Genomic DNA, 25882 nt, shown 5'->3' with positions numbered 1-25882 from the left:
CTTAACTTGATGATCTATGAACTACACTTGGGATTTGTTACTGGATGAAGCAGACATTTTCCTCCCCAATTTAATGGTAGCAGGTCAAATAACAGCAGATTGAGATCAGGGGCAGAAAAGCGAGTTTTTCAACAATTCAGTATCATGGGTAATATCATAACCACAGTATGCAAAACTTGTTGAAATTTTGATGTAAAGGACTAATTTCCAAGTCCAAATAAGAAACAACTTGCTCAAAATGAACCAATTCTAAAAGTTCATTTGAAAGAGAATTTCTTTGTATTTAATCAACTGGCTAATAATATCATTTCAATTTCTTAGTAGACCTCTACCATATGGAGACTGGTTTGTCCAAAGAGGTAGTGTTCTAAGACTGTTTTATTAGTGTACAGTCTGTTCCCATGTAGCTTCATGGGGAGCACAGAACAGAAAAACAAAAACGCTTCTTTCACATACTTTTAGATGTATGTACAATCTAAAAATATAAATGCTAGAATTTCTTTCCCCAAAGGAAATAATGGTGGGAGACACTTTTCAGTAATTGGAGACCTTTCAGCTGGTAACAATTAATAAAAACTGGGTAAAATATATTTTAAAAATCTTTTAAAAACATTAAAGACCCAACAAGGAGGTGATGAGTATCATTATAACAACAGGGAGAAGATGGAAATCCGAAATGGAGATCTTGCCCAGCACAGAGGGCCACTTTAGCCAGGGGGCATTTGTTAACAGGTAAGAAATAACTGAGCAGCTGAACTGTGCATTTAGCTGTCTCACAAGGTCAAGGGAACAAAACTGGAGTCTAGGATCTGCCAGGAATGGGAACTCTAGTAAAACACCCCATACCTGAGGCCCTTAGGAGCTACATGCTAGGGGTAAAGATGAGCCAGAAGTAAAATAGTTTTTGCAGTCCTGATTTGTGTCATTTCACTAGCCTAGAAAACTTTCAACGCAGAACTTGGACTGAACTGCTCACAGGTGGCAAAAGAAATGAAAACCCTCTCTGGAAAAAAAAAATCATTTCTATACATATGTTCAAATATTAAATCCAGCACCCAAAAATAATTAGGTGTATGAAAAGGCAAGAGAATTAGCAGAATAATACGCAAAAGAAATCATGGTAAAGGTCACAGGATTAGAGTAGTGTAGGCAATCTTTTCAGCTTATTCTTAATATAATACTGCAAAAATGTAGCAGAAAAGAGCTAGAGTCTGTGAGATGAGTGGTGGAGATGGAGGAAGTTGAGCACACAGAAAGAGTAACGAAATTAAGAGTCACATTTGATGATCACTGTGTTGGAGAGGGTGACTATTTCCCTAACATCACTAGAGGTTACTGGTTGAGGAAATTCTCCTTTAGTTTTTTTCTTTTTAAAGTAATATGAGATTTCAATTGTTCAATCATGCATACTTTCTTCTGGTAGAGCTAAACCATAGTAGCTAATTACAAACCATATGCTAAATGGTAGCACATGTAAAGCTACTGAAGGATCTAAATCAAGAACTCTTGACCTGAGATCCTCTGATACACACTCTCCTGGAAGTCTATAAATCTCCTGAAATTGCATGTTTTAATAGGGAGGGAGTAAGGGAAATTTTCATTCTTTCATCATCCATTTCTCTGTGTGTGTGTGCTCAGCTGCGTCTGACTCTTTGCGACCCCATGGACTGCAGTCCATCAGGCTCCTCTGTCCATGGAATTATCCAGGCAAGAATACTGGAGTGGACTGCCATTTCCAGGGGACCTTCCCAACCCAGGGATCGAACCCGAGTCTCCTGCTTGGCAGGCAGATTCTTTACCACTGAGCCACCTGGTTTGCCACCTCCTAGAAAATGTGACCACTCCCTGTAACCCAAAGCAGAGGTTGCAAACTCAAATGCTTTCAGGATATAAGCAATTTTAATACATCTGGTATGGCTAGCAGTAATGGCAGTAGGAATGATAAAGAGCATGATGAGTTGCAGAATATACAGCCAGCCTGAAAGCACTCTATTTCTTTTCAATGTGATTGCTAAACAGTTTCTGAATACCTTCTCTAGAAAAATTTGTCTGTTTTAAAATTAAATATAAGTCAGAGGCTAAGATAGTGGTTTAGTATGTTTTCCACAGTTCTAGGTGAGAATCACCTCTCAATACGGAGGGTCTAGAGGGCAGAAAGGTGGGGAAGAAAGGTCCCTGGAGGTGGATTAGAAAACGAGATCCACATCAGGCTATCAATGACACAAGTTACTGTTGATCCTCAACTGAGGGGAAAAAAGTGCCTTAGTTGGGACAGGTGCAGAGAAATCTAAGGAACTTATAATCACAGGACTCCATGTCTTAGAAGCAGAAGTGTCTGAATTTCTATTTACCCTTCCTTTCACCTACTTCCTTCCTAATGACTGCCTTCTTTAAATTAACTCTAGGGCATCTCTCCAGTTGCAGTATTTAGATACCTAGCTTTAGGGTACAGAATAGGAGTTAGCAGTAATGTAACTTCCTTGGAAAATTCTACTCATGGATTCTTATTCATTTTGGTTTGCTTAGACTGGTTTTCAGAAAAAATTGTTAACAGATGGCAAACAGACCAAAAGTTTAATTTTTTCAAAACTCAGACAATATGCAAAATTTTGTATGTGGGTACAATTTTTGAGATTCCATGAATTTCCTCAATAAACCATATCTATAAAAACCATGTTATACACAATGAACTTACACAATATTACATGTAAATTATATCTCAATAAAGCCGGATAAGGAAAAAATGCTGCCTAAGAAGTAAATTTATCTACTAATAATCCTATACTCTTTTTACTAATAACTTACAGACATACAGAAACAAATGGGGGGAAAATCCTCTGAACACACACACACATACGGTGTTTCTCCCTTGTGCTATTTGGGGATAAAATTTTTATAAGATTAGGGACTTTCTGCATCTTAAAAAATTCATTAGTTTGGCACTTAGCTTAGAGAAGAGGCTTTTAAATGCTTATAATCTTCCATTACAACGTCCCACTATTCTGATTCTCTCCCACTGGAAGCGAGGATCACTGTAGAGACAGGACACACAGAGGCAGAGAGCACTCACTGCTTGGCAACTCTTACACTAGAGTCTCCTTGCCTACATAATTGCCTCCAGTGCATGAGAAATACTATGCACACATCTATGTATGATGGTGACTATCTGGCTGAAATGAAAAGCAGTATTAAAAGAACCTTAAATGTTTCATAAAAATCTGTAAGACTGTTCATCACTGACTGCTCCTTTGGGTTTTAAACTGAGGTTTCCAATGACTGTTTTGAATAGACATATGTGTGAGATACAAAATATGGCAAAAATGTGTTACTTGTGTACTACAAATATTTCCATATTATTCCCCTATTGACCTGGATTTCCTTACCCATCATACAATTTATTTTAATGTGGAAAGTAAAGCAATTGTATACTCATTACAGCAGGAAAATTATTATCTTCAGAAGTCACCTTTGTCTACATGGCAAATGTATTCTCTGTTGGCTTCCAAATCTGAAATTTATTCTAGAACCTGCACATTAAAATAATGTGATGAAGTTACTCAGACTTAAAGAGAAAAACACCATTTTAGGAAGAATTACTTCACTGAGATTAGTAACAGTAACAGTAGAGATTAGGCAAGAGGAAAGACCTACAGACAGTTACTAGAAGAACAGCAAGGGAATTCTGAATATAAAAGGGAGGGATACTAGGAATGCTATGGAGACAAGGATGAGAAGGATTTGTGCTTCCAGAATACAGAATGAAGTGGAGTGAAAGTTGCTCAGTCGTGTCCTATTCTCTGTGACCCCATGGACTGTACCCTGCCAGGCTCCTCTGTCCGTGGAATTATCCAGGCCAGAATACTGGAGTGGGTAGTGGTTCCCTTCTCCAGGGGATCTTCCCAACCCAAGGATCGAACCCAGGTCTTCCACATTGTAGGCAGATTCTTTACCATCTGAGCCACTGGGGAAGCAGAATACAGAATAGTATGTATCAATATACAGAAAAAGCCAGGAGAATTCATTGCTTCATTTTAAACAACTATCTTTAAAATTTCAATGGACTCCCATGAGAGTGAGATGGACATGGTGACTTGCATCTAATGAAGAGAATACAACAAAAAGTGATACAAGGCCACTTTTGAGACTAAATTATAAAAAACTGTCTCTCTCATCTTGCTTGTTCTCAGGAAGCAAGCTGCCATGGGTGAGATCACCTGTGGATAAGCACCCATGGCAAGGAATTGAGGGCAGCCTCTGGTAAAAGCCGCAAAGAACTGAGGCCCTCTGTTCCAAAAGCCCAGAGGAACCGAATCCTTCAACAAACATAAGCATAATAAACTTGAAAGAGGAGCCTTCTCCATTGAGCCCTGAGATGACTACAGCCTAGGCTGTCATTTTTTTTTTTTAACTAATTTTATTTTTTTGGATGATCCTGGCAGCTTGAGGGATCTTAGTTCCCCAGCTGGGGACTGAACCTGGACCCTTGGCAGTGAAAGCATGAAATCCTAACCACTGGACTGCCAGGGAATTCCCTAAATTTAAATGTTATAACAAACAACTTCTAAACAAGGAAAAACAGAGAAAGAGGATTTCAAGTGATTTAGAGATAAAGGATGGCAGTGGTGACATCAAATACAGAATTCCTAAAATCTCTAATTTCTTGAGTATCAAAACACAAGTCAAGAATATCTTTCTGTCTCTTCTTTGTTCCCACTGAATTTTTCATGAATACTGGGCTGCAGGAACATATATATATTGCGTAGGGAAAGAAGAACATAAAGCTGCATTTTTTTTCAGAAATAAATTTATAATAACATATATATATGTGAGATGTTATTCATCATAATAACTGGTGCTCCAGACATTGTGCTAATAAGTACCTTATATCTTAATTAATCATCACAAACACCCTATGGAGTACATGATATTACTCTCTGTCCTTTACAGATGAAGAACCAGAAAATTAGGAAGACTAAATAATAAAAGTTATACAACTAGTAAGTGGCATGGTTAGACTTAGCCAAGTTTATATGATCCCAGGGCTATTTATCACTATGAAAAACTGCCTTCATTTAAAAAAAAAAACCAAAAAACGAAAACCCACAAAGCTTAGAATCTATGCATAGACTGCTTATGAAAACAGGCCAGTGACAGCAGGTTACAGGTGCAATTTTATCCTCTTTGTGAAGTGCTCTCATAAAAAGGATAGTGATACTCTTACCCACAGCACTCTTTTCAGTATTTATTTATTTACTTGGCTGCACTGGATCTTGGTTGTGACACACAGGCCTCTCTCTAGTTGGGCACATGCTTAGTTGCCTCACAGCAGGCGGAATCTAAATTCCCCAACCAGGAACTGAACCCACGTTCCCTGTATTGGGAGGCAGATTCTTAACCACTGGACCATCAGGAAAGTTCCACACATACCATTCATAGAGGGAAAGCAGTAAAGGCTGTGGAACACTTTAACTGTAGCTAAGATTTATTAAAACTAACTCTGGACCACATGATTGTCATTATTTTATATATTTTAATTATTACATCTTCACAGCATTCCTATGATACAGGTAATATTATAATCCCCATTTTGCAGATAAGGAAATTAATCAGTCTTACAGTTAAGTAATATGCCCAAGGTCACACCAGCACAAAGTGGTAGACTCAGTGTCTGAACATGGGCAGCCTGGCTCTCGGGTCTGCAGGCTATAAACTAGTGCATTTCACTGCCTCAAAAACCCAAAGTTAAGACAGATTTAAGAGTTAATACAAAAACTTCCATTTGGATATCTAACTGAATTACAGATCTAAGCACCATACTTACAGGCCAAGTCTTTATAATTTGTGATGCAAAACACCTTGAGAAGAGGCCAGTTAGAAGACAGTTAATGGGGGAGGGAAGGACTGGGAGTTAGGGGTTAGCAGATGTAAACCAGTATACAGAGGATGGATAAGCAACAAGGTCCTACTACAGCAGAGGGAACTAAGTATTCAATAGCCTGGGAGAAGCCATAATGGACAAGAATATTAAAAAAGAAGGTCTACATGTGTATAACTGAGGCACTGTGCTGTATAGCAGAGGTTAGTGCACATTGTCAATTCACTATATTTTGATTGAAAAAGATGGTTAATGTCTTAAATAATGATAAAATGTAAATCAAGAAAACAACTAAAAATGTTCAAAGTGAAAAGTTCTATTCAATAAAGCACCTGTCCACTGGAAGAACTTTCTAACATGCTAAGAACTTATTAGTTGATACAGGAGTATGCAGATGGAAAGCTGTTCATTCTCTTATTCTAGCTCTTTGGTGTGCTTATGTGCATAATCCGTTTTCAGGCAGTCTCTCTCATGCTTGAAATATGCTGAGATCATTCCTGTTTATCCCTCTGCTTCCTCTCTCTAGTTGTTATGTGGACTTTCACTGGTTAGGGCGGCACTGCAGTGCATTTCTACCTTCATTTGATTTATAAGTTTGTCCACTACCCAACATTTAGGTGGGGTTTTTGTTGTTGTTGTTCTAACAGTTGTACCATTAACAACCTTCATTCCATTTCAACATTTATAACAGCATTTCTTTTCTCCTTCTTTTTGGGGGCGGGTAGTGGGGAAAGACGTGTTACAGATTGCTCTGAGAAGCTGTTATATTAACAGAAAGAAGTATATATGTGCATGTAGAACAGTGTTTGTATATAATTTTAAGGGGTTTAGAGACCCTTCACCCCAAAACTCACCAATTTAACTCCGGTTAAAAATCTTGCAGTATATCTGTGTTTTCAACACAGTAGACATAAGAAATACAAATACAACATAATAGAAGCTGTGAATTACAAGAAAAAGGCTCCTGGTACCCATAAACCAATCAAAAACCAGACAGAGGGTTTTACCTCTAAAGAATAAAATTCACAGCAAAGTAAAGAAGAATGCCAAACCATTTGGAATAAAGGTAACATCTGATAATGTTTTCAGAAAAACAAACAACAGAAGATGAGAAAACAGATCATCCTTTTCTTCTAAGTAGAAAGACCATGACTACACAGGAGTTGGGAAAAGAGGAATCAAGGAACTACTCACTTTATGTGAACTATTTCATCATGTACAGTGGCTTGTACTTGTGCTATAAAGTACACAATGCTGTTAATAAATCCAAATAAAAAGTATTTTATGAATCAAAAACTATATAAACATGAATATGCACCTTCAAGTAAGAAAGTATCATAAAACTCTCTTCCATTCTTGAGTTTCAAATACATCCTAATTTTGCTGTCACCTTAAATAACATTGTCCTTTGAAGGACAGTGCCATTTTTAAAGAGATTCAAAAGGATCTATTACAAAAAGATTAATCTCAAATTCCTCTGAAAGTATCTGCTATGGATAAAAGCCTGTCTATTTTCAGAACTCTGGTCTGGACTTTGGCTCTTAACCTTGCACATGTATCAAAAGTCCTATGAAACTGTCAACTTGGCCTGCCATCTGTATCAAGGTTCATTTCGACACCTGAAATTATGTGTTGTTATAATGTGCAACATAAAAAGCTTGAAAAAACTAAGAAGGAATGTTGCTATCCTTTAGTAGCATCTGATTACTGAAAAACCTCAATACAAATTCCCTGCAGAAATTTTAGAAAAGAAAAGTATAATGATGATGATGAACAACAGGAAGGGTAATACATTTCTTATTTATTTCACCTGAGCTGAGCATTTGTCATATACATTATTTTACTTAATCTTAACAACTCTATAAGATTTATTGTTAAAAAAGAGCTGTTTTTAATCACAATCCTACAAGGAATTTAAGACTATGAATGTTACATGTTATCACACAGCTAGTAGGTGACAGAGTCACGAATTAAATGTAGAGTTAATTTCAGAACCCGAGCTCTCTGAAACACATACTGCCCAATAAAGAAAAGAAAAATCACCTGTAATCCCACCAGCCAGCCACAATCACTGCTAACATAAGATAATGTTCTTATCTCACGAATGCTACTCTCTCCTCTGACAACACACAGAATCCCAATTCTCTCTCCCTCTTTAGGCAACCAAGGTTAGTTTGGTGTATTCTTCTAGACATTTCCCCCTTTGAATGTGTATTCATGTATCTATGCAAATATATACTTAATTTGTTAAATTATCAAGTAACATCAATGTTATACGTAACGTTGCTGTGATAGGAAACTGAGGCCCGAAGAAATTACACAACGTGTTCAAGATCACAAAACTACTAAGGAGAAAACTGTAATTGAAACACAGGCAGACACATTCTAACTAAAAATGACCCTACACCTTTACATCTTGTATTTCCTGTTTAAAAACACTTTAAGATGTTGTGATATACACTCAGGATCATCACTATAATAACAACAAAATTAGCTAACATTTATAAGCATTTACTATAAAACAAGCATTCTGCTAAGTGCTCTGTATTTATTAATCTGATTTAAGATTACCATTTCCATTTTTACAGATGAGGAAACTGAAGCTTAGACAAGTTAAGGGACTTGCCTAAAATCACACAGCTAATAACCAATGCTTGTAGGCAGAAAAGTTAGAGGCTAGGATGAGTGCGTTCTCTCATTTAGGCAATTGTTTTACTGAAATCACTGATATCAGTTGGTTACCCTAAAAAGAGAATACAGCCTTGTCTCATACTTAAAAACTGAATTTTCTACTTTTTAATTTAAGGGCCAAGCAAGGGATGCTTATAGAATTTTACACAGTAATAGAGTTAGGGGTACTGTATTTCTGGACTACACTGTGTCCACTTCAAGAGTTCAACAATAAATCCTGCTTATACCCTCACACAAATCACTTAAATTCTCTAGGTCCTAATTTCCTCAATGTAAGACGATTATCAAACACAATTCGCTTGACCTCCCCGACTCTGGAAGTTCAGTTATGTAACATCATTGATCATCTCTGTGGTTTCAGTTGCGGAACCAAAACATACTGTTTACTCATACTGTTCCTCACATTTTCTGTATACAACAAATCTGATTTGAGGGACGGTAAAACTTAAGTATTCTAGAATCTAATGCTATATAGACTGAATCCCTCAGTTTAGTAGACAAATAATCTGGATCAACACCTATACCCCATTGTACCTTTCCCCAGTCCCTGTAGACCAAACATCAACAACTCGCTCTGATTTGATCCACAATTTCCTTTTCCTTGCAGGACAACACTGAAAACTTGTTACAGGTACACAGATACCATGGACCAAAAGACAAACCAAGGAAAATACATGTCCATCTCTCAGAAACAAAAGCTTTCTTCTTCCCATCTAAAATACAGACACCAAAATGTTGAGGTCCGGATAATAAAGAAACAACATCACCAATTACTCCTCAGACGTCAACAGCAGAATGAGCATGATGGGTGCAGCTGGCAGCCACCCTGTAACCCAGCTGGTTCTCATAGTGTGGCACCTCATCCAGCAGCTTCAGCACTAGCTGAGAGTTTGTTAGAGAAGCAAATTCTCAACCTACCCAGGCTTAGTGAATCCGAAATTCTGGGGCTGGGTCCCACAATCTGCCTTTGAAGAAATCCTCCAGGCAAGTCTTGCTGCTGTTGTCGTTTAGTTTCTAAGTCATGTCAGACTCTTAGCAACCCCATGGACTGTAGCCCACCAGACTCCTCTGTCCATAAGATTTTCCAGGCAAGAATACTGGAATGGGTTGCCATTTCCTCCTCCGGGGGATCTTCCCAACCCAGGGATTGAACCTGCACCTCCTGCATTGGCAGGCGGATTCTTTACCACTGAGCCACCAGAGAAGCATGCTAAAATGAGAAAACCAGGGCTCATTTAACCTTTAGCTTATGCTTGTTGCCTCTGTAACATATACTCTTTCTCCAAATTTGCATGTGATAATAAATAAAGGAAGATATCAGATCACTAGTTTTAACTGCATTATGTATGAGTATATCATAAAATATTAATATGATCATTATTCTGTTAGTATATCCTATGTAAGAGAAATTCAGAAAGAATGGAATATTTGTTTGCTTTATGAGTATACTAAATTTACTTGTTTATTGTTAATTTTTGGTACTATGTAGAGGATTACAGCTTCAACCCCCAGGTCACTAATCTTATCTCCACAGAAACTTATTTTCACAGAATTTATTATAAAAGAACAAATCACTAAGACGTTTCTATGCCTTAAATCTGCTTCGGATAAGAAAAGGAGAGACTGCAGAGTGTGGCAATTAACATTTTGGCAATGTGTTTTAGTTTCTTCCTGGTTTTCTGAAAATGTTAATTGAGGTTTAGTTTGCTTCAATTCCAATTCAGTGAAGATTCATGTTTGTGGAAAATATACATAAGTAATAACATGGACAAGGTTTTTCATAATGATTCAGCACTGGCATTCTAAATAACAGCAGCTCCCTTGCTTCTTGACAGTAACAATCACTAGATTAGATTAAAGATGTCAGATAGGCAATCAGGAAGTGAAAAATTAGTCCCCCCACACTAAATCTGATTTGCAAATCTGAAAAAGAAAAGACCTCTCTTCTCTTCCAAACCTCAATGCAGGAATAGAGAATTAGTGCATTTAATTATTTTACTTTATTATACCAAAATTTGCATGAAGAAATGCAGAGTATAATATTCCAATGTCCAAGAAACATGATAATACCTCAAAACAGGAATTCTTTTAACAATGTGCTACTGTGTCATTTTAGGATGCTACTTTGTTCCTTTTAGATACAGAAAAGCTAGTTTCTAATACCTACCTGTGATTGATTTAAAAATGAAAGTCATTTACAACAGTAGATGAAGACCAAGGTTCTGCAACTTGAAAGCGAAATCCCTAAGGTCTTTCAATATTCAAAGCTGGTTCATAAAATCAAATGTCTCTGATTAGGTTTGCCTGAAGTTTTTTGCCTCCTGTCTTTTTTTAAAAATTACATGTCTCACCTGGCTTCAGAGGTATACTAGCCTGACATTTCAGATTACAGCTACTGATATCTTACCTAGAATTAGAAATCACCTTATTCTGCTAATCTCTAGTATGGTAAATGTGTAGTAGTGGTATCCACTGTGGTTTAACATTGATTTTAATGAGCAGGAATAAACAAAAGACCTAAAACCAAGTCTTCTAAAGTTCTTTACTGAAGCTCTGATCTGTATACTCAACTAGGGCTGTGAACATTTCTAACATAGCTCTATAGACTCACTGTAGCGTAAGTGTAAAGGATGTTGCCAAGCAACTCATCTAAGTTTGGAAGAATCTAAGCATTGATAATGAGTCTGTGTCAGCTTGGCTCCCACACAAGAAGGGTTTTAGTGAACTCCCACATGTGCTTACAGGCCATTCATGAGAAGAGGTATTTCTAACAGTCAGTGTCCAGGAGTCCAAATCAGGAAACTGTAACTTTTTTTCCTAATTCAAGTATAATGTTTCCAACATCACAACTATTTTCTATAACTGTTCAGAAAACCAATAGGGATTAAGGCCAAAAAAAAAAAAAAAAGATCACATGCAAAGGACTAGGGTTGAATCGACATTTTTATTCACACTTGAACACTGCTGAGTGGACATGGCCAAAGCAAAATTTCTTCAAGTATCTCAGGTCACACAAATCAGGGTCACACACCCTGAGAATGTATCTACCAAATTATTTTGATTCTTTTGAAAATTATCCTTGAAGCTGTTTTCAATATCTACATAATTATATCAATAATCAAAAAGGATGTTCAGTAGAAACTGCTCTAATAAGGAAAATACACAGTCAGTTGCACAAGAGATAACAGCTGTGATTTTATGAATAATATACATGCAAAACACTGCTCTGTTGGATGGGCCTAATCCAAACCTCCCTCTTTCAAAGCAGATACTTTGCATGCACGCTTACCAGGGCAGTATGCATCCACGTCCAGTTTCTGAGCTGAAGTGAGGGTTGGTGAGCCAAGCTCGGATTCTGGAATTCGTGGGCTCTCAACAAACTTTGCCTTCCTCAGAGGGGCTAAGGACAAAAAAAGAGACAGAGAGAGAGGGAGAGGGAAAAAAAAAAAAACGAGAGAGAGAGAGGAAAACAGAAAGAAAGGAAGAAAAAGGAAAGAGAAACAGGGAAAGAGAAAGGAAAGAGAAACATAGAGGGGTCATGAGTAAGGGGAACAGCAGGCAACAGATGGAAGCACTTAAATGAACGACACACTCTGTCAGACTCAGATCAGGTTACCCTATTTTTTTTTTTTTTTGTGCCAGGAAAAAATTTAACTGCATTCTTCATAGAGGAGATGGCTCTTGTTAAAAAGTCACTGCAAACTGGAAAAGCTAAAATCTAATCATCTATTACCTTTAGCTATTTTCTCTTTCCTTATAAAGCAAAGAGCTTTCTGATTTTGTCTTCCTTTGCTGTTAAATACAGGTATTAACTGACTGAAGTATCAGACTAAGCTTTAAAATTTTGTTTATAATAAATGTAACCAAAACTTTTCTTTATCCAGAAATAACTATCAATACAATACTGGGTTGTGATAACTACCTTAAGTAGGATTAACCTATTTAGCTTAACAAGGAAATCAATTACCTAACTGCTCAGCTACTAGGTAAGAAGTCAAACCTGCTAGTGGACTAAGATATTAACTAGGCCATGAGAGTTTGCAACTGGCTGCTAAAGATAAAGAGATGTGATTTGCTTACAAATATAATTATGAGGTCTATGGAACAGCAATATTCCATGCCATGGAATTCACTCAATCTTATAAGGAATGAATGAATGAAAAAAGCATAATTCATGAATTGAAAGTTTTCATAGTAAAAGCTAGTGTACATTTTATTTAATGACTTTTAGGCAAAAATGTTAAGGAACATTATTGATATACATTTAAATAGTTAAATATATTAAAAGTTAAAATTCTGAAGACTGCTTTGGTACTTTTAAACTGAATTCTATTAAACAAACTGTAATAGGATGAATGTGCTTAGTATAATACTGGTGGCAAAAGTACCAGCCGAATCTGAAATTGATTTGTATGCATTATATACACTATAACTACAGGTGTTCCAGACACGTGAGTGCTTAAGATCACATTTCTTTTATCAAAAGTTTCGGCACGTTCTTCAAAATCCTCATCCATTACTGATTCACAGGGGGATTCTAAGTTATTCCTAAAAGACCTTGTAAAAAGTAATGCAAAACTTTGTCATCACCATGACCAGAATTCTACTCTATTTTCTCTGGAGGTCAAAAATACAGTCTTTAAAAAACAGAAAGTATTTTTGATACTCAAAACCTACAGTCAACTAAATCACACTTAAATCTTAGGGTATGTATGTATATTTTAAGTGTATGTTAAAATAAAGTCTACTGTCTCCATGGCAACCAAGACTGAGGGTGCTAACAGAATGGTTCTCTGCCAAAAGCAAGCTTTGGAACAGCAGAATTCTCACCTCTGTTAACTGTAAAACTTGAGCCTATTTTTAAAAAATCACTATCACAAATGAAGATCTCAAGTGACTTATATGCATATCTGCAGGCTACTTTATCTGCAGCCAACATTAGAACCTCTTTCATTGTAATCTCACCAATTCAAAAATAATAAAACATTTTACTTATCCAAAATTGCTTTGTATAGGAGAAATTATTAATAGTTTAATTCTTAAATCTCTTAAGTCCTTTCCTAGAATTTTATTATTTTATTATGGCAGTAGAATAATTCTTTTACCTGCTGAGTTCTGACAAAGACAGCCCTGGTCCCTGCTCAAGGGACTCTATACATCTAAAAATTTTAATAACAGTTTTTATAATGAAATTTGGGGCTAGTAGACAGACAGAAATCAGCAACTGAGGGTAGATATGTAAGAAAGAAATTGAAGGATGGCAGGAGAAGTTGAGGGAGGTAGGAAGAATGTTTAAGAATTATGAGATGAAGTCAAGGGGGAAAATCAAGATCCTAGAGATATGGAAAATTCAATACCATGTAGACTTCTCTATTTTCTCAGGGAGTTCCAATTGTTACCTTTTTAGTTCACAGTGGATATTTAATTCTGCTTTTCTACCTTCATCTCTGTCATCTATGGGACACTGTACATGTCTAATAATGAATTTATGTTATTTTATAAGGTAGATTATAATGTTGCTCTCTTTCAAATTATAAAGAACTAGTGTTGTCTTAAGTCAAACACACACAGAAGATACAATCACAAGCATGACAGATTGTCCAAGATGCTTAACACTAGTTGGTGGAGAACATAATCGGTCAACATGAAAGATGGGACACAGCAGTTTGGAAGCCTAGAATGCTAATACATTTTGCTGTAAAATAAATGGTATATAAGATGAATCAGATGGGTAGAAGAACTCTGTGTCAAAGGGTTTACCAAACAGTTTTTTTAAAGCGGTTGAAGTAAGATGAGTAGGGGACTCTAATGAAGAAGAAAATGGTACCTTACTCCATTCTTGCCTGGGAAATTCCATGGACAGAGGAGCCTGGCGGGCTACAGTCCACTGAGTTGCAAAGCAGTCGGATACAACTTCGCAACTAAACAACAAAGGGGACTCTAAAACCAAACCAAGTATTTTATTGTGATGTAAGAGATAACAGGAAACCACTGATCTGAAATCTGAACCAATACTGGGTATATGATTCCTATGCTGTACGAGACTTGAGTTTGGGTATACGGCTGAGTTGAGATGCATACTGTATGCAGAGGATGCATACTGATTAGACTATGATGAAGTCACTCAGTCATGTCAGACTCTATGTGACCCCATGGACTGTAGCCTGCCAGGCTTCATCCGTGGGATTTTCCAGGCAAGATACTGGAGTAGGCTGCCATTTCCTTCTCCAGGGGATCTTCCCGACACAGGGATCAAACCCGGATCTCCCGCGTTGCAGGCAAACTCTTTACTGTCTGAGCCACCAGGGAATCCTATTAGAGTATGGGCTTAGTCATTTGAAAGATTGAGGTTGTAGCTCTAGCACTTACAGGTAATAAGAAACTGGGCAAGTTAGCCTTACTAGGCCCAGAGCAAAAAGTCTATGATTACAGAAAACAAAGTAAGCACATGGTTTCAAGACAGAGAATGGAAAGGCAGCTTAACATGGTATAAGATCTTGTTGGAAAACCCAACAGAACTTTTTGGTCAATTTAACAGAATAGTAGGGAAGGACTGGATAACAGAGGAATGAACGATCTGAGCCCTGAAACTAGAAAGCCTAAGTTAGATCCCATCTCTTTGACCTTTTCCTAGCTGTGAGAACTTTTCTGTGCCTGTTTCCTCATCAGTTACTTGGGATTAATAACAGTAGCTACAGCATGGGACAGTTGCAAGGATTACATGAATTAACTCAAATAAAATGGTTAGAAAAGTGCCAGCACAGAATATCCTTTACAAATGCTAGCTGTTTTTATCACTGTTTCTGCTGCTATCGTCATCATCATCACCATTACAGATACAGCATGCTTTGGAAAGTCTGAACTGTCTGTGACAGAGGGGTAAAACAAAGATGTCTAAGATGCCATGGGGGAATGATAAGAACAGTGATATTACCAATTAAATTTTTAAAACTGAGAAGGAAATAATGTTGAAGAAAACATGCTATAACTTAGAAGGTGGTAGAAAACCCAAGTCAAAATGGTCTAAGTTAGACAAAGAGAAATATGTGGGTACAGAAAGTTAAACAGTATGATTTAGACCACTAGTTCTCAAACTGTGGTGTCTGGACCAGCAGTAAAGCATCATCTGCAAATTTGTTAGAAATGCAAATGATCAGACCCCATGTCAAACCAGCTGAGGACCAGAAACTTGAGACAGTATAGGCTCAGCAATCTGTGCTTAGCAAACCCTCCAAGTGATTCGAAAGCACACTAAACTTTGTGGACACCGGATTAGAGAGATCTATAAATACCTCATGAAAATGGATCACTAAAAGACCTCATCTAACAAAAAAAGTTGAAACAAAATAGAAATCAAGGCCTCATCTCTGAAAGTATTCATATCTATGGGTAAAAGTTAGGATTTCTTCTCAATCACTCTTTTAGCACTACAACTCTTGTGTTATGGGTTTATTTATTTTTTAAACCAATCCCAGTTATAAAGTTTCCATCATTCAGAGCCTGTTTTGAAGAGAGACCAATGTGTCTGTACTTGTTAATTTTTACCAAGATCACTGAGGGGTAGAGGACAGGGGATTAAGAGCAATCAGATAGATCATAAAGAAATGTTAATGGTGAAAAAGAAAATCCATCTACGGAGGTTCCTCTGTAAACTGAGATGCTGAAGATGATGCTGAAGCACACCTTGCTCAACAACTATGAATGAAATTCGCTCAGCTGTGTCTGACTCTTTGTGACCCCATGGACTATACAGTCCATGGAACTCTCCAGGCTTGAATACTGGAGTGGATAGCTGTTCCCTTCTCCAGGGGATCTTCCCAACCCAGGGATTAAAACCAGGTCTCCCACGTTGCAGGTGGATTTTTTTTTATCAGCTGAGCCACCAGGGAAGCCCCAAGCAACTATAAAGACATTAAAATATAAATTTTAATTACTACTTAAGTATTTGTCTTCATTAAATGTTTCACAGCAAAGGGGAACTTCTATGGAGAAACTGGCATAGACTCAGATATTCATGGGAGAATGGTATGGAGCCAGATCAAACAAAAGCAAGGACGAGGAAAATGAGAACTGAAGGATAAATATAAAGACGAGTAGAACATAAAGTACCAAGAAAGTACTTTCACAAAATTGGTTTTGAGATTAAATGCATACTTAGTAAGGAGTACGTCAAGGCTATATATTGTCACACTGCTTATTTAACTTATATGCAGAGTACATCATGAGAAATGCTGGGCTGGAAGAAGCACAAGCTGGAATCAAGACTGCAGGGAGAAATATCAATAACCTCAGATGTGCAGATGACACCACCCTTATAAAGTGAAGAGGAACTAAAAAGCCTCTTGATGAAAGTGAAAGAGTTGGCTTAAAGTTCAACATTTAGGAAACAAAGGTCATGGCATCTGGTCCCATCACTTCATGGGAAATAGATGGGGAAACAGTGGACAATGTGTCAGACTTTATGTTGTTGGGCTCCAAAATCACTGCAGATGGTGACTGCAGCCATGAAATTAAAAGACGCTTGCTCCTTGGAAGGAAAGTTATGACTAACCTAGATAGCATATTCAAAAGCAGAGACATTACTTTGCCAACAACGGTCTGTCTAGTCAAGGCTATGGTTTTTCCTGTGGTCATGTATGGATGTGAGAGTTGGACTATAAAGAAAGCTGAGCGCCGAAGAATTGATGCTTTTGAACTGTGGTGTTGGAGAAGACTCTTGAGAGTCCCTTGGACTGCAAGGAGATCCAACCAGTCCATTCTAAAGGAAATCAGTCCTGGGTGTTCATTGGAAAGACTGATGCTAAAGCTGAAACTCCAATACTTTGGCCACCTGATGTGAAGACTTGACTCATTGGAAAAGACCCTGATGCTGGGAGGGATTGGGGGCAGGAGGAGAAGGGGACAGAGAATGAGATGGCTGGATGGCATCACCGACTCGACGGACATGAGTTTGGGTAAACTCTGGGAGTTGGTGATGGACAGGGAGGCCTGGTGTGCTACGATTCATGGGGTCGCAAAGAGTCAGACATGACTGAGGGACTGAACTGAACTAGTAAGGTTAATCTAAAGACAAATTCACTGTCAAATGTGAAAGGAGGATAAAAAGGTTTTAGTTACAGGCAAGAGAAAGAAGTACAGGCGTCCAAGTTAGAAAGAAAGAAGCAAAGTTATCTTTGTTCGCAGATGACAAAATCATAAATATAGAAAATCCTAAAGATTCCACCAATAAATGAACTCAGCAAAGTTGTACGACACAAAATCAACATACAAAAATTCTCTAACAGTGAACAATCTGGAAAGGAAATTAAGAAAACAATTCAATTTAAAATAGCAACAAAAAATACCTACAAGTAAATTTAATAAAGGAAGCTAAAGACCTGAAACTCTGAAACTACAAAATGTTGCTGAAAGAAAATAAAGAAGACACAAATAAATGGAAAGAAAATCCTTGCTCATGAATTGTAAAACTTAACACTGTTAAGATGGCAATACTACCCAAAATGATCCATAGATTCAATGCAATCCTTATCAAAATCCCAGAGGTTTTTTTGCATAGATAAAAAAAGTCATCCTAAAATTCATATGGATCAAGTGGACAAGTTTTTCAATATACGGTGTTGGGAAAACTGGATATGTGTATGCAAAACAATGAAGGTGGAACCTTATCTTATACCAAATACAAAAATTAACTCAGAATGGATCAAAGACCTAAATGCAAGTTAAAGTTATATAATTCTTAGAAGAAAACTTAGGAGGAAAGTTTTGAACAATTTAACTGTTAAGGAAGTAGAGAGAGAGAGTGGAAATTTTATTTGGAAAGAAAAATCTGTATTTTAAAAAGTTTTTAACAGAGCTTTCATAGGCAAACTCTTATAACATTCATAATATTTTAGTTCCTAAACATTTACTAGAAAAATAAACCTTTGAGTAACAATGGGTTTCCTAGAGTGAGGGTGGGAAGCAAGGGTAGAAGGAGAGAGATGGTTTGTGATACTCTTTATTTCCTCCTTCTTAACCCCCAATCTAATGGTGGTTTAAAACTGGAAAATCGTGAGAATAGTACTTATCCAATATCCTGATCAGCCTCTTCTCATAACTGTGCTTAAATGGTGACACAAACCACACCCTGAATAAAGGAAGAATGCCATGGAACTTTTGTTAGTTATGCAACAAAAAACAAATGACTCCCCTAAAACAGAGGGATCAAAAACAAGTTTAAAAAAATTGAGAGAGAAAAACCAATAGAATCTGACAATTTGACACGGGCTAGATATAAGTGAAAAGCAGATGAAAAGAAAGAACTGTAATTCATATAGTGTCCTGTTTTTTAGCAAGAAGAAAGTATCTATTCATAGAAAATAAAAAACATATAAAAGAAATGAACACCCTCAGATGCAACCCAGAAAGAGGAAATTAAAATGTGACATGACAGTCTTTATCAAATAATGGCTAGTCCACTGTAGAAAGAGCTTCTGACACATGATAATGAAAAATAAAACTTTACTGCTCCAACCAATTACAAAATTAACATTAAGCTGGCAAAGTACCTTTCTGGTTCCCTTTTCATCTATAAAGTATAAAAAATGAAGTATATGTTTTATATATTTCTCTTTTCCTCGCTTCTTCCCCAAATACCATGTATTACCGTCTTTAGTCTCCCCATTCTCCTGACTCTAAACTACAAACAAAAATGCCTGCATGTTGTTTTACACCCATACTATTCTGTGAAGTATCAAATAATCAGAACACATTTATTTCAAATCTGAATAGATACATTAATGTTATCAGAAACACAACATAATATTTATTTCTGACAACAGACTATTTGAAATCTGATCTCTTTGAAACCTGTATGAATGTAAGTATATGAAATGTGTGCAGTGTGGCAAAGTGAAGTCAACTGTGTTTACCAATACAAAAATATCAGTGTGTGGCCACTAGTTATCCATGATGGACTCTCATACGAACACTCCCTATCTCCACTGATCATAGTGAACAGTTTTAAAAAGAAGAAATTCAGAATTTATTTTATTTGAGGAAAAAGCAATATTATGTAGTTTTACAATTTCCAAGACTAATAGCAACCATATCTACTGTCTAAAAAAATTGAAAGGTAGCTGATCAGCATCAACTTATAGCAATATGGTCCCAATGAAAAGGAGGAGCTCACCTGAACATAACACAAAGAATACAGCAGCTATCCAAGTACAGAGAAAACACTCAATCAGTCTGTTGAAAATTTAGGGATTTGAATACCAAAGTAAGGTCTTTTAAAGAAAGTATCTATCACCTAAAGACTTCAATACTAACTTCCTAATAATGAAAACTAAACAAAAAACTCTAAACAAGTAAAACCTAAATAACTAAAATGAATAATTTTAAATAAATAATTCAATAAAGCACAGAACAACTATTTACGAACAGTAACACAGGCAACTGCTACAGAGAAGTGACAAAAAATGCAATTTGAGATGGTGTATTAGATACTCAGTTCAGTCAGTTCAATCGCTCAGTCATGTCCGACTCTTCACAATCCCATGGACTGCAGCACGCCACGCTTCCCTGTCCATCACCAACTCCCGGAGCTTACTCAAACTCATGTCCATCGAGTCACTGATGCCATCCAACCATCTCATCCTCTGTCGGCTCCTTCTCCTCCCATGTTCAATCTTTCCCAGCATCAGGGTCTTTTCCAATAAGTCAGCTCATCGCATGAAGTGGCCAAAGTATTGGAGTTTCAGCTTCAGCATCAGTCCTTCCAATGAACACCCAGGACTGATCTCCTTTAGGATGGACTGGTTGGATCTCCTTGCAGTCCAAGGGACTCTCAAGAGTTTTCTCCAATACCACAGTTCAAAAGCATCAATTCTTTGGCACTCAGCTTTCTTTATAGTCCAACTCTCACATCCATACATGACCACTGGAAAAACCATAGCTTTGACTAGATGCACCTTTGTTGGCAAAGTAATGTTTCTGTTATTTAATATGCTGTCTGGGTTGGTCATAATTTTTCTTCCAAGGAGCAAGCGTCAATAATCTCAGATATGCAGATGACACCACACTTGGCAGAAAGCGAAGAAGAACTAAAGAGCCTCTTGATGAAAGCGAAAGAGGAGAGTGAAAACGTTGGCTCAAAACTCAACATTCAGAAAACTAAGATTATGGCATCTGGTCCCATCACTTCATTGCAAATAGATGGGGGAAACAATGGAAACAGTGACAGACTTTATTTTTTTGGTTTCCAAAATCACTGCAGCTGGTGGCTGCAGCAATGAAATTAAAGATGCGTGCTCCTTGGAAGAAAAGTTATGACCAACCTAGACATTAGATAGTACATTAGTAGTATTTATTTGTAAGTAATAACTTCAAAGTCAGAGAATACCATGAATACATTCATAAAGCTGTCTACTGACCAAAATTTAGAGGATGTGATATCAGGGCTCAATTTTTTTCAGAGCATAAGCATTAAATAGTAAATAAAAAGCCTGAGGACAGTAATGAAATTAAGAATTCTTTGAAAAGATGAACAAAATGAAAAATCTTTAAAAATGGGCAGGAGAACTGAATAGACTTTTTCCAAAGAGGAAAACAAATGGCCAACAGGCCTATAAAAAGATGCTCAACACTGCTAATCATCAGGGAAATGCAGATCAAAACCACAATGAGATATCACCTCACACACGTCAGAATGGCTATCATCGGAAAGAACACAGTAACAAGTGTCGGCGAGGATGTGGGGAAAAGGGAACCCCTGTACACTGTTCATAGGAGTGTAAATCGGTGCAGTCACTGTCAAAAACAGTATGAAGGTTTCTCAAAAAACTAAAAAGAGAACTACCATTTGACTGAGCAACGCCACTCCCAGGTATATATTAAAAAAAAAAAAAAAAGCTAATTCTAAAAGATACATGCATACCAATGTTCCTAGAAGTGTTATTTACAATTGCCAAGATATGGATGCAACCTAAGCATCCATCAACAGATGAATGGATAAAGAAGATGTGGTATACCAAACACACGCACACATGCTTACACACGCCAGAATACTACTCAGCCACACTCCTATTCTGCCACTAGCAGCAACATGGACAGACTTGAAGGGCAATAACGCCAAGTCAGAAAAAGAAAGACAAACACTGCGTGATATCACTTACACGTGAAATCTAAAACATACAACAAATCCGTGAATATAACAAAAAAGAAGCAGACTCACAGATATAAGAGGAAAAACTAGTGGTTACCCATAGAGAGAGGGAAAGGAGGAGGGCCCATTCCCTTCTCTAGGGGATCTTCCAGACCCAGGGATCCAACCTGGATTTCCCGCACTGCAGGCACATTGTTTACCATCTGAGCCACCAGGGAGGCCCAGAGACAGGGAAAAGAGGAAAGGAAAAACAGGGGTAGAGGACTAACAAGCACAGACTATTAGGTTGGCCAAAGTTTGGGGTTTTTTGTAACATCTTATGGCAAAATCCAAATGAACCTTTTGGTCAACCCATAATAAGGTATAAAATAAGCTACAAGGATATACTGTACAACACAGAGAAAGAACATAGCCATTACTTTACAATAACTATAAATGGAGTACAAAACCTTTAAAAAGTGTGAATTACTTTATTGTATACCTGTAACTTATATAATATTATATACCTGTAACTCATATAATATTGTACAGCAACTATGACACAACCCTTATGACAGAAAGCGAAGAGGAACTACAGAGCTTCTTGATGAAGGTGAAAGAGGAGAGTGAAAAAGCTGGCTTAAAACTCAATATTCAAAAAACTAAGATCATGGCATTAGGTTCCATCATTTCATGGCAAATAGATGGGGAAACAATGGAAATGGTGAAAGATGTTATTTTCCTGGGCTCCAAAATCACTGCAGATGGTGACTGCAGCCATGAAATTAAAAGATGCTTGCTCCTTGGAAGAAAAGCTATGGCAAACCTAGACAGCGTATTAAAAAGCAGAGACACTACTTTACCAACAAAGGTCTGTATAATCAAAGCTATGATTTTTCCAGTAGTCATGTATGGATGTGAGAGTTGGACCATAAAGAAGGCTGAGCACCAAAGAATTGATGCTTTTGAACTGTGGTGTTGGAGAAGACTCTTGAGAGTTCCTTGGACTACAAGGAGATCAAACCAGTCCATCCTAAAGAAAATCAATCCTGAATATTCGTTGGAAGGACTGATGCTGAAGCTCCAACACTTTGGCTACCTAATGTGAAGAGCCAATTCATTAGAAAAGACCCTGATGCTGGGAAAGATTGAGGGCAGGAGGAGAAGGGGAAAACAGAGTACAAGATGGTTGGATGGTTTCACTGACTCAAAGGACGTGAGTTTGAGCAAGCTCCGGGAGATGGTGAAGGACAGGGAAGCCTGGCGTGCTGCAGTCCGTGGGCTGCAAAGAGTCGGACATGAATGAGAGACTGAAAAGCAACAACAGCAACTATACTTCAATAAACAAACAAAAAGCAAACAAAACAGATGCATTATACTTTAAAGATACATATAACTTTAATATTTTACAAAAATAAAAGACTATATACCTACAAAAAATTGAAAAATCCTAAACCAGACTGACCAAGAAAAACAGCAAAGACACAAATTACCAAAACTTATGAATGAAAGACAGGACATCACTATCAACTCTACGGAAATGAAAAAGATCATAAGAGAATGTTATGAATAACTTTATGCCAAGAAATCAGACAGTTTAGATGAAATGGACAATTCCTGACACAAATGATCAAAACCGATTCATTAACAAATGGGAAATCTGAATAGACTGTTACATGCAAGGAAACTGAATTAATAATTAAACATCTCCCTATAAAGAAAAGCCCAGTTCTACTTGACAACACTGGTGAATTCTATCAAATACTTCAAAAAAGCAGAAGTTAATAGCACTCTTTTACAAACTCAATTAGAAAATTAGGAAAAAAGTTGTGACAAGAGCAAGAGACCTAAAAAAGGTTAGTTTAGGTACCTGTGGCTAGATTTTATATCAACAGTCTACAAGAAATCTGCAGTGATGTTTATTTGATTTATGAATTTAGTTTATTCATATTTAGTTTAAGCACTTAAATAAATATCATCACATATTTCCTTGTTTTAAAAATTAGTTGATATGATAGCATTTTAAGTTTTACTAAATAAAAAAGTTTAAAAACTAAGCTTTTCCCAATACTACATCTATTGATAATCATTTTCTTACAAAGCTTTATAAAAAATATGATTTTGCTCTGACCTTATTTGGTATAGCAAAGCAAAATTAAGACTAAAAATTTAAAAAAAAGAGTAAAAATAATTTTGTAGAAAGAGCATTCTAACAGTAGAAAAATATGTTTAAACTTTGTTTCAGAAAGATCAGTGGGAAGGGTAATTTTGTTTGAGACTTCCAGAGCCTCTTCTGTTAGTGAAACTAACTTCTTGCTGGAGCCTAATTCTAACACTGTGTACACAGCTCTAAAAACAAATAGCTCACTTTCAAAAAGCTATACAGTAACCAATAACACAACAGCTACCATGTGTATAACAGTTTATTTTACACCTTTATTTATATTTTTACCTAACTCATTGAAAAGTGAAGGTGTTACTCATTCAGTTGTGTCCAACTCTTTTGAGACCCCATAGACTACAGCCTGCCAGGCTCCTCTGTCCATGGAATTCTTCAGGCAAGAAGACAGGAATAAGTAGCCTTTGCATTCTCCAGGGCATCTTCCCAACCCAGGGACTGAACCCAGGTCTCCTGCATTGTAGAGAGATTCTTCACTGTCTGAGCCATCAGGGAAGCCCATACCTAACTCATTAAACCTTCATAATTAAACCCAAAACAAGTGGGAAAATACACTCAAAAGATCTATTGCCCAAGATCACAATATTCAAGTGGTCGATTACAGACTTTTGATTTAGAATACTGTATTGTTTTATTCACACTTGAATACAGTCGTTCAAAAGGCAGCACTCATTTTAGGAAGAGATGATTTTACATAATCTATAAAAGTGGCAGTAAACTGAATTACATAGTATAGTAGACTTTACTGGTGCCTACCAGCACCCTGCAGCCGTCACTCCTTTCTAGGCATTCCCTTTGCCAGCTTCTGATGACTACATGCCTAGTTCCAGCTTATTAAATAAGAGCAGAGGTGACACAGTCCCTGTACGATTTTTCAGTCTGTTTCTTCCTCTGGCGCAAAAGTCATAAAGAGGTATCATGTTGAGACGGTAGCGATGCAAGACTGAAGCAGCCTGGGTTGCTCTGTTACTGCATAAATGACAGCTGTCTTGGAGAGCTGCCCAGGCTTGCCGGTTAAGCTAGAAATAGACCTTTGTTGTATTAAGCCACTGAGATTTTTAAGGTTTTTTTGTCATGACAGAATAGTCTAGCCTATTCTGACTAACGGAATAGCTACAATGTTATTCCCTTTCCATTATCTTTCAATTCTTCTGAAGAAATTCACAAGTTACAAGATGAAAATAACTGCCTGTGTAAAGCTTTTATAGCCCAGTCTGGAGTTGGTATGTATTATTTCCACTCATGTTAGTCAAAATTCAGGCACATGGCACATTTATCTGCAAAGAAGGCTGGGATATATAATTTACTGTGTGCTCAGGCAGAAAGAGGAATAGGTTTTGGTGAATGTGTAGTATTCTTTGCCATAGTCTACAAAATAGCTTTGAAATTTGTATAAGTTAATTGTGCATGCTCAGTTGTGTCCAATTCTCTGCGACCCCACAATGCTCCTCTGTCCAATGAATTTTTAAGAAAAGAATACTGGAGTGGGTTGCCATTCCCTTCTCCAAAGGGATCTTCCCTGTCCTGGGGATAGAACCCACATCTCCTGTGTCTCCTACACTGGCAGGCAATTTTTCACCACTGAGCCACCTGGGAAGCCCTCATACAAATTAGATGCAGAACTAATGAACAAAGCAGCAAATTCTATATAAACTTAGCCCCTTTCTTTTAAATCAGCTGCACATACGTCATTAAGAATTAGGAGCAGCCTAAATATACACAATTCTTTTCATTCATGCACAATTCTTTAGACTACAGTGCCTAGAATACTGCAGTACACACGGTATCTGATAAATTATTTGCTAGTGAAGAATATATACAGTAGAAAATTAAAGCAAAGAAGGAATTATAAATAATAGCTTTAATAAAAGAAATGTCTTAAAATATGAGTTTTAAAAAGCACTCATGGATAATATAAAAGTTAATCACACTATAAATCATCTCACTGAGAGACTGAGACTTCCAGAAAACAAACACTGTATAAATCATTATAATTATACCATAATTATTTAAT

The 25882-nt window shown here is 37.0% G+C and overlaps 1 protein-coding gene across 7 annotated transcripts in view; it reads right to left on the bottom strand.

Moving 5' to 3' along the window:
* The window catches only part of TANC2 (tetratricopeptide repeat, ankyrin repeat and coiled-coil containing 2), a 363973-nt gene that overhangs the window by 165855 nt on the left and 172236 nt on the right, over positions 1-25882 (bottom strand). For 3 of the 7 annotated variants that reach the window (XM_010816367.4, XM_005220895.5, XM_010816369.4), the window contains exon 5: positions 11856-11966. The exons of the other annotated variants lie outside the window; for them this stretch is intronic. In XM_010816367.4, coding sequence (XP_010814669.2) covers positions 11856-11966 — 111 coding nt within the window. The remainder of the gene's footprint in view (positions 1-11855; positions 11967-25882) is intronic. 7 annotated transcript variants of the gene reach the window in all.

This window comes from Bos taurus, chromosome 19 (genome assembly GCF_002263795.3).
Source record: "Bos taurus isolate L1 Dominette 01449 registration number 42190680 breed Hereford chromosome 19, ARS-UCD2.0, whole genome shotgun sequence".
NCBI lineage: Eukaryota > Metazoa > Chordata > Mammalia > Artiodactyla > Bovidae > Bos > Bos taurus.
Note: the sequence above shows the minus strand (reverse complement) of the source record. Positions and strands in the feature narration are given on the sequence as shown.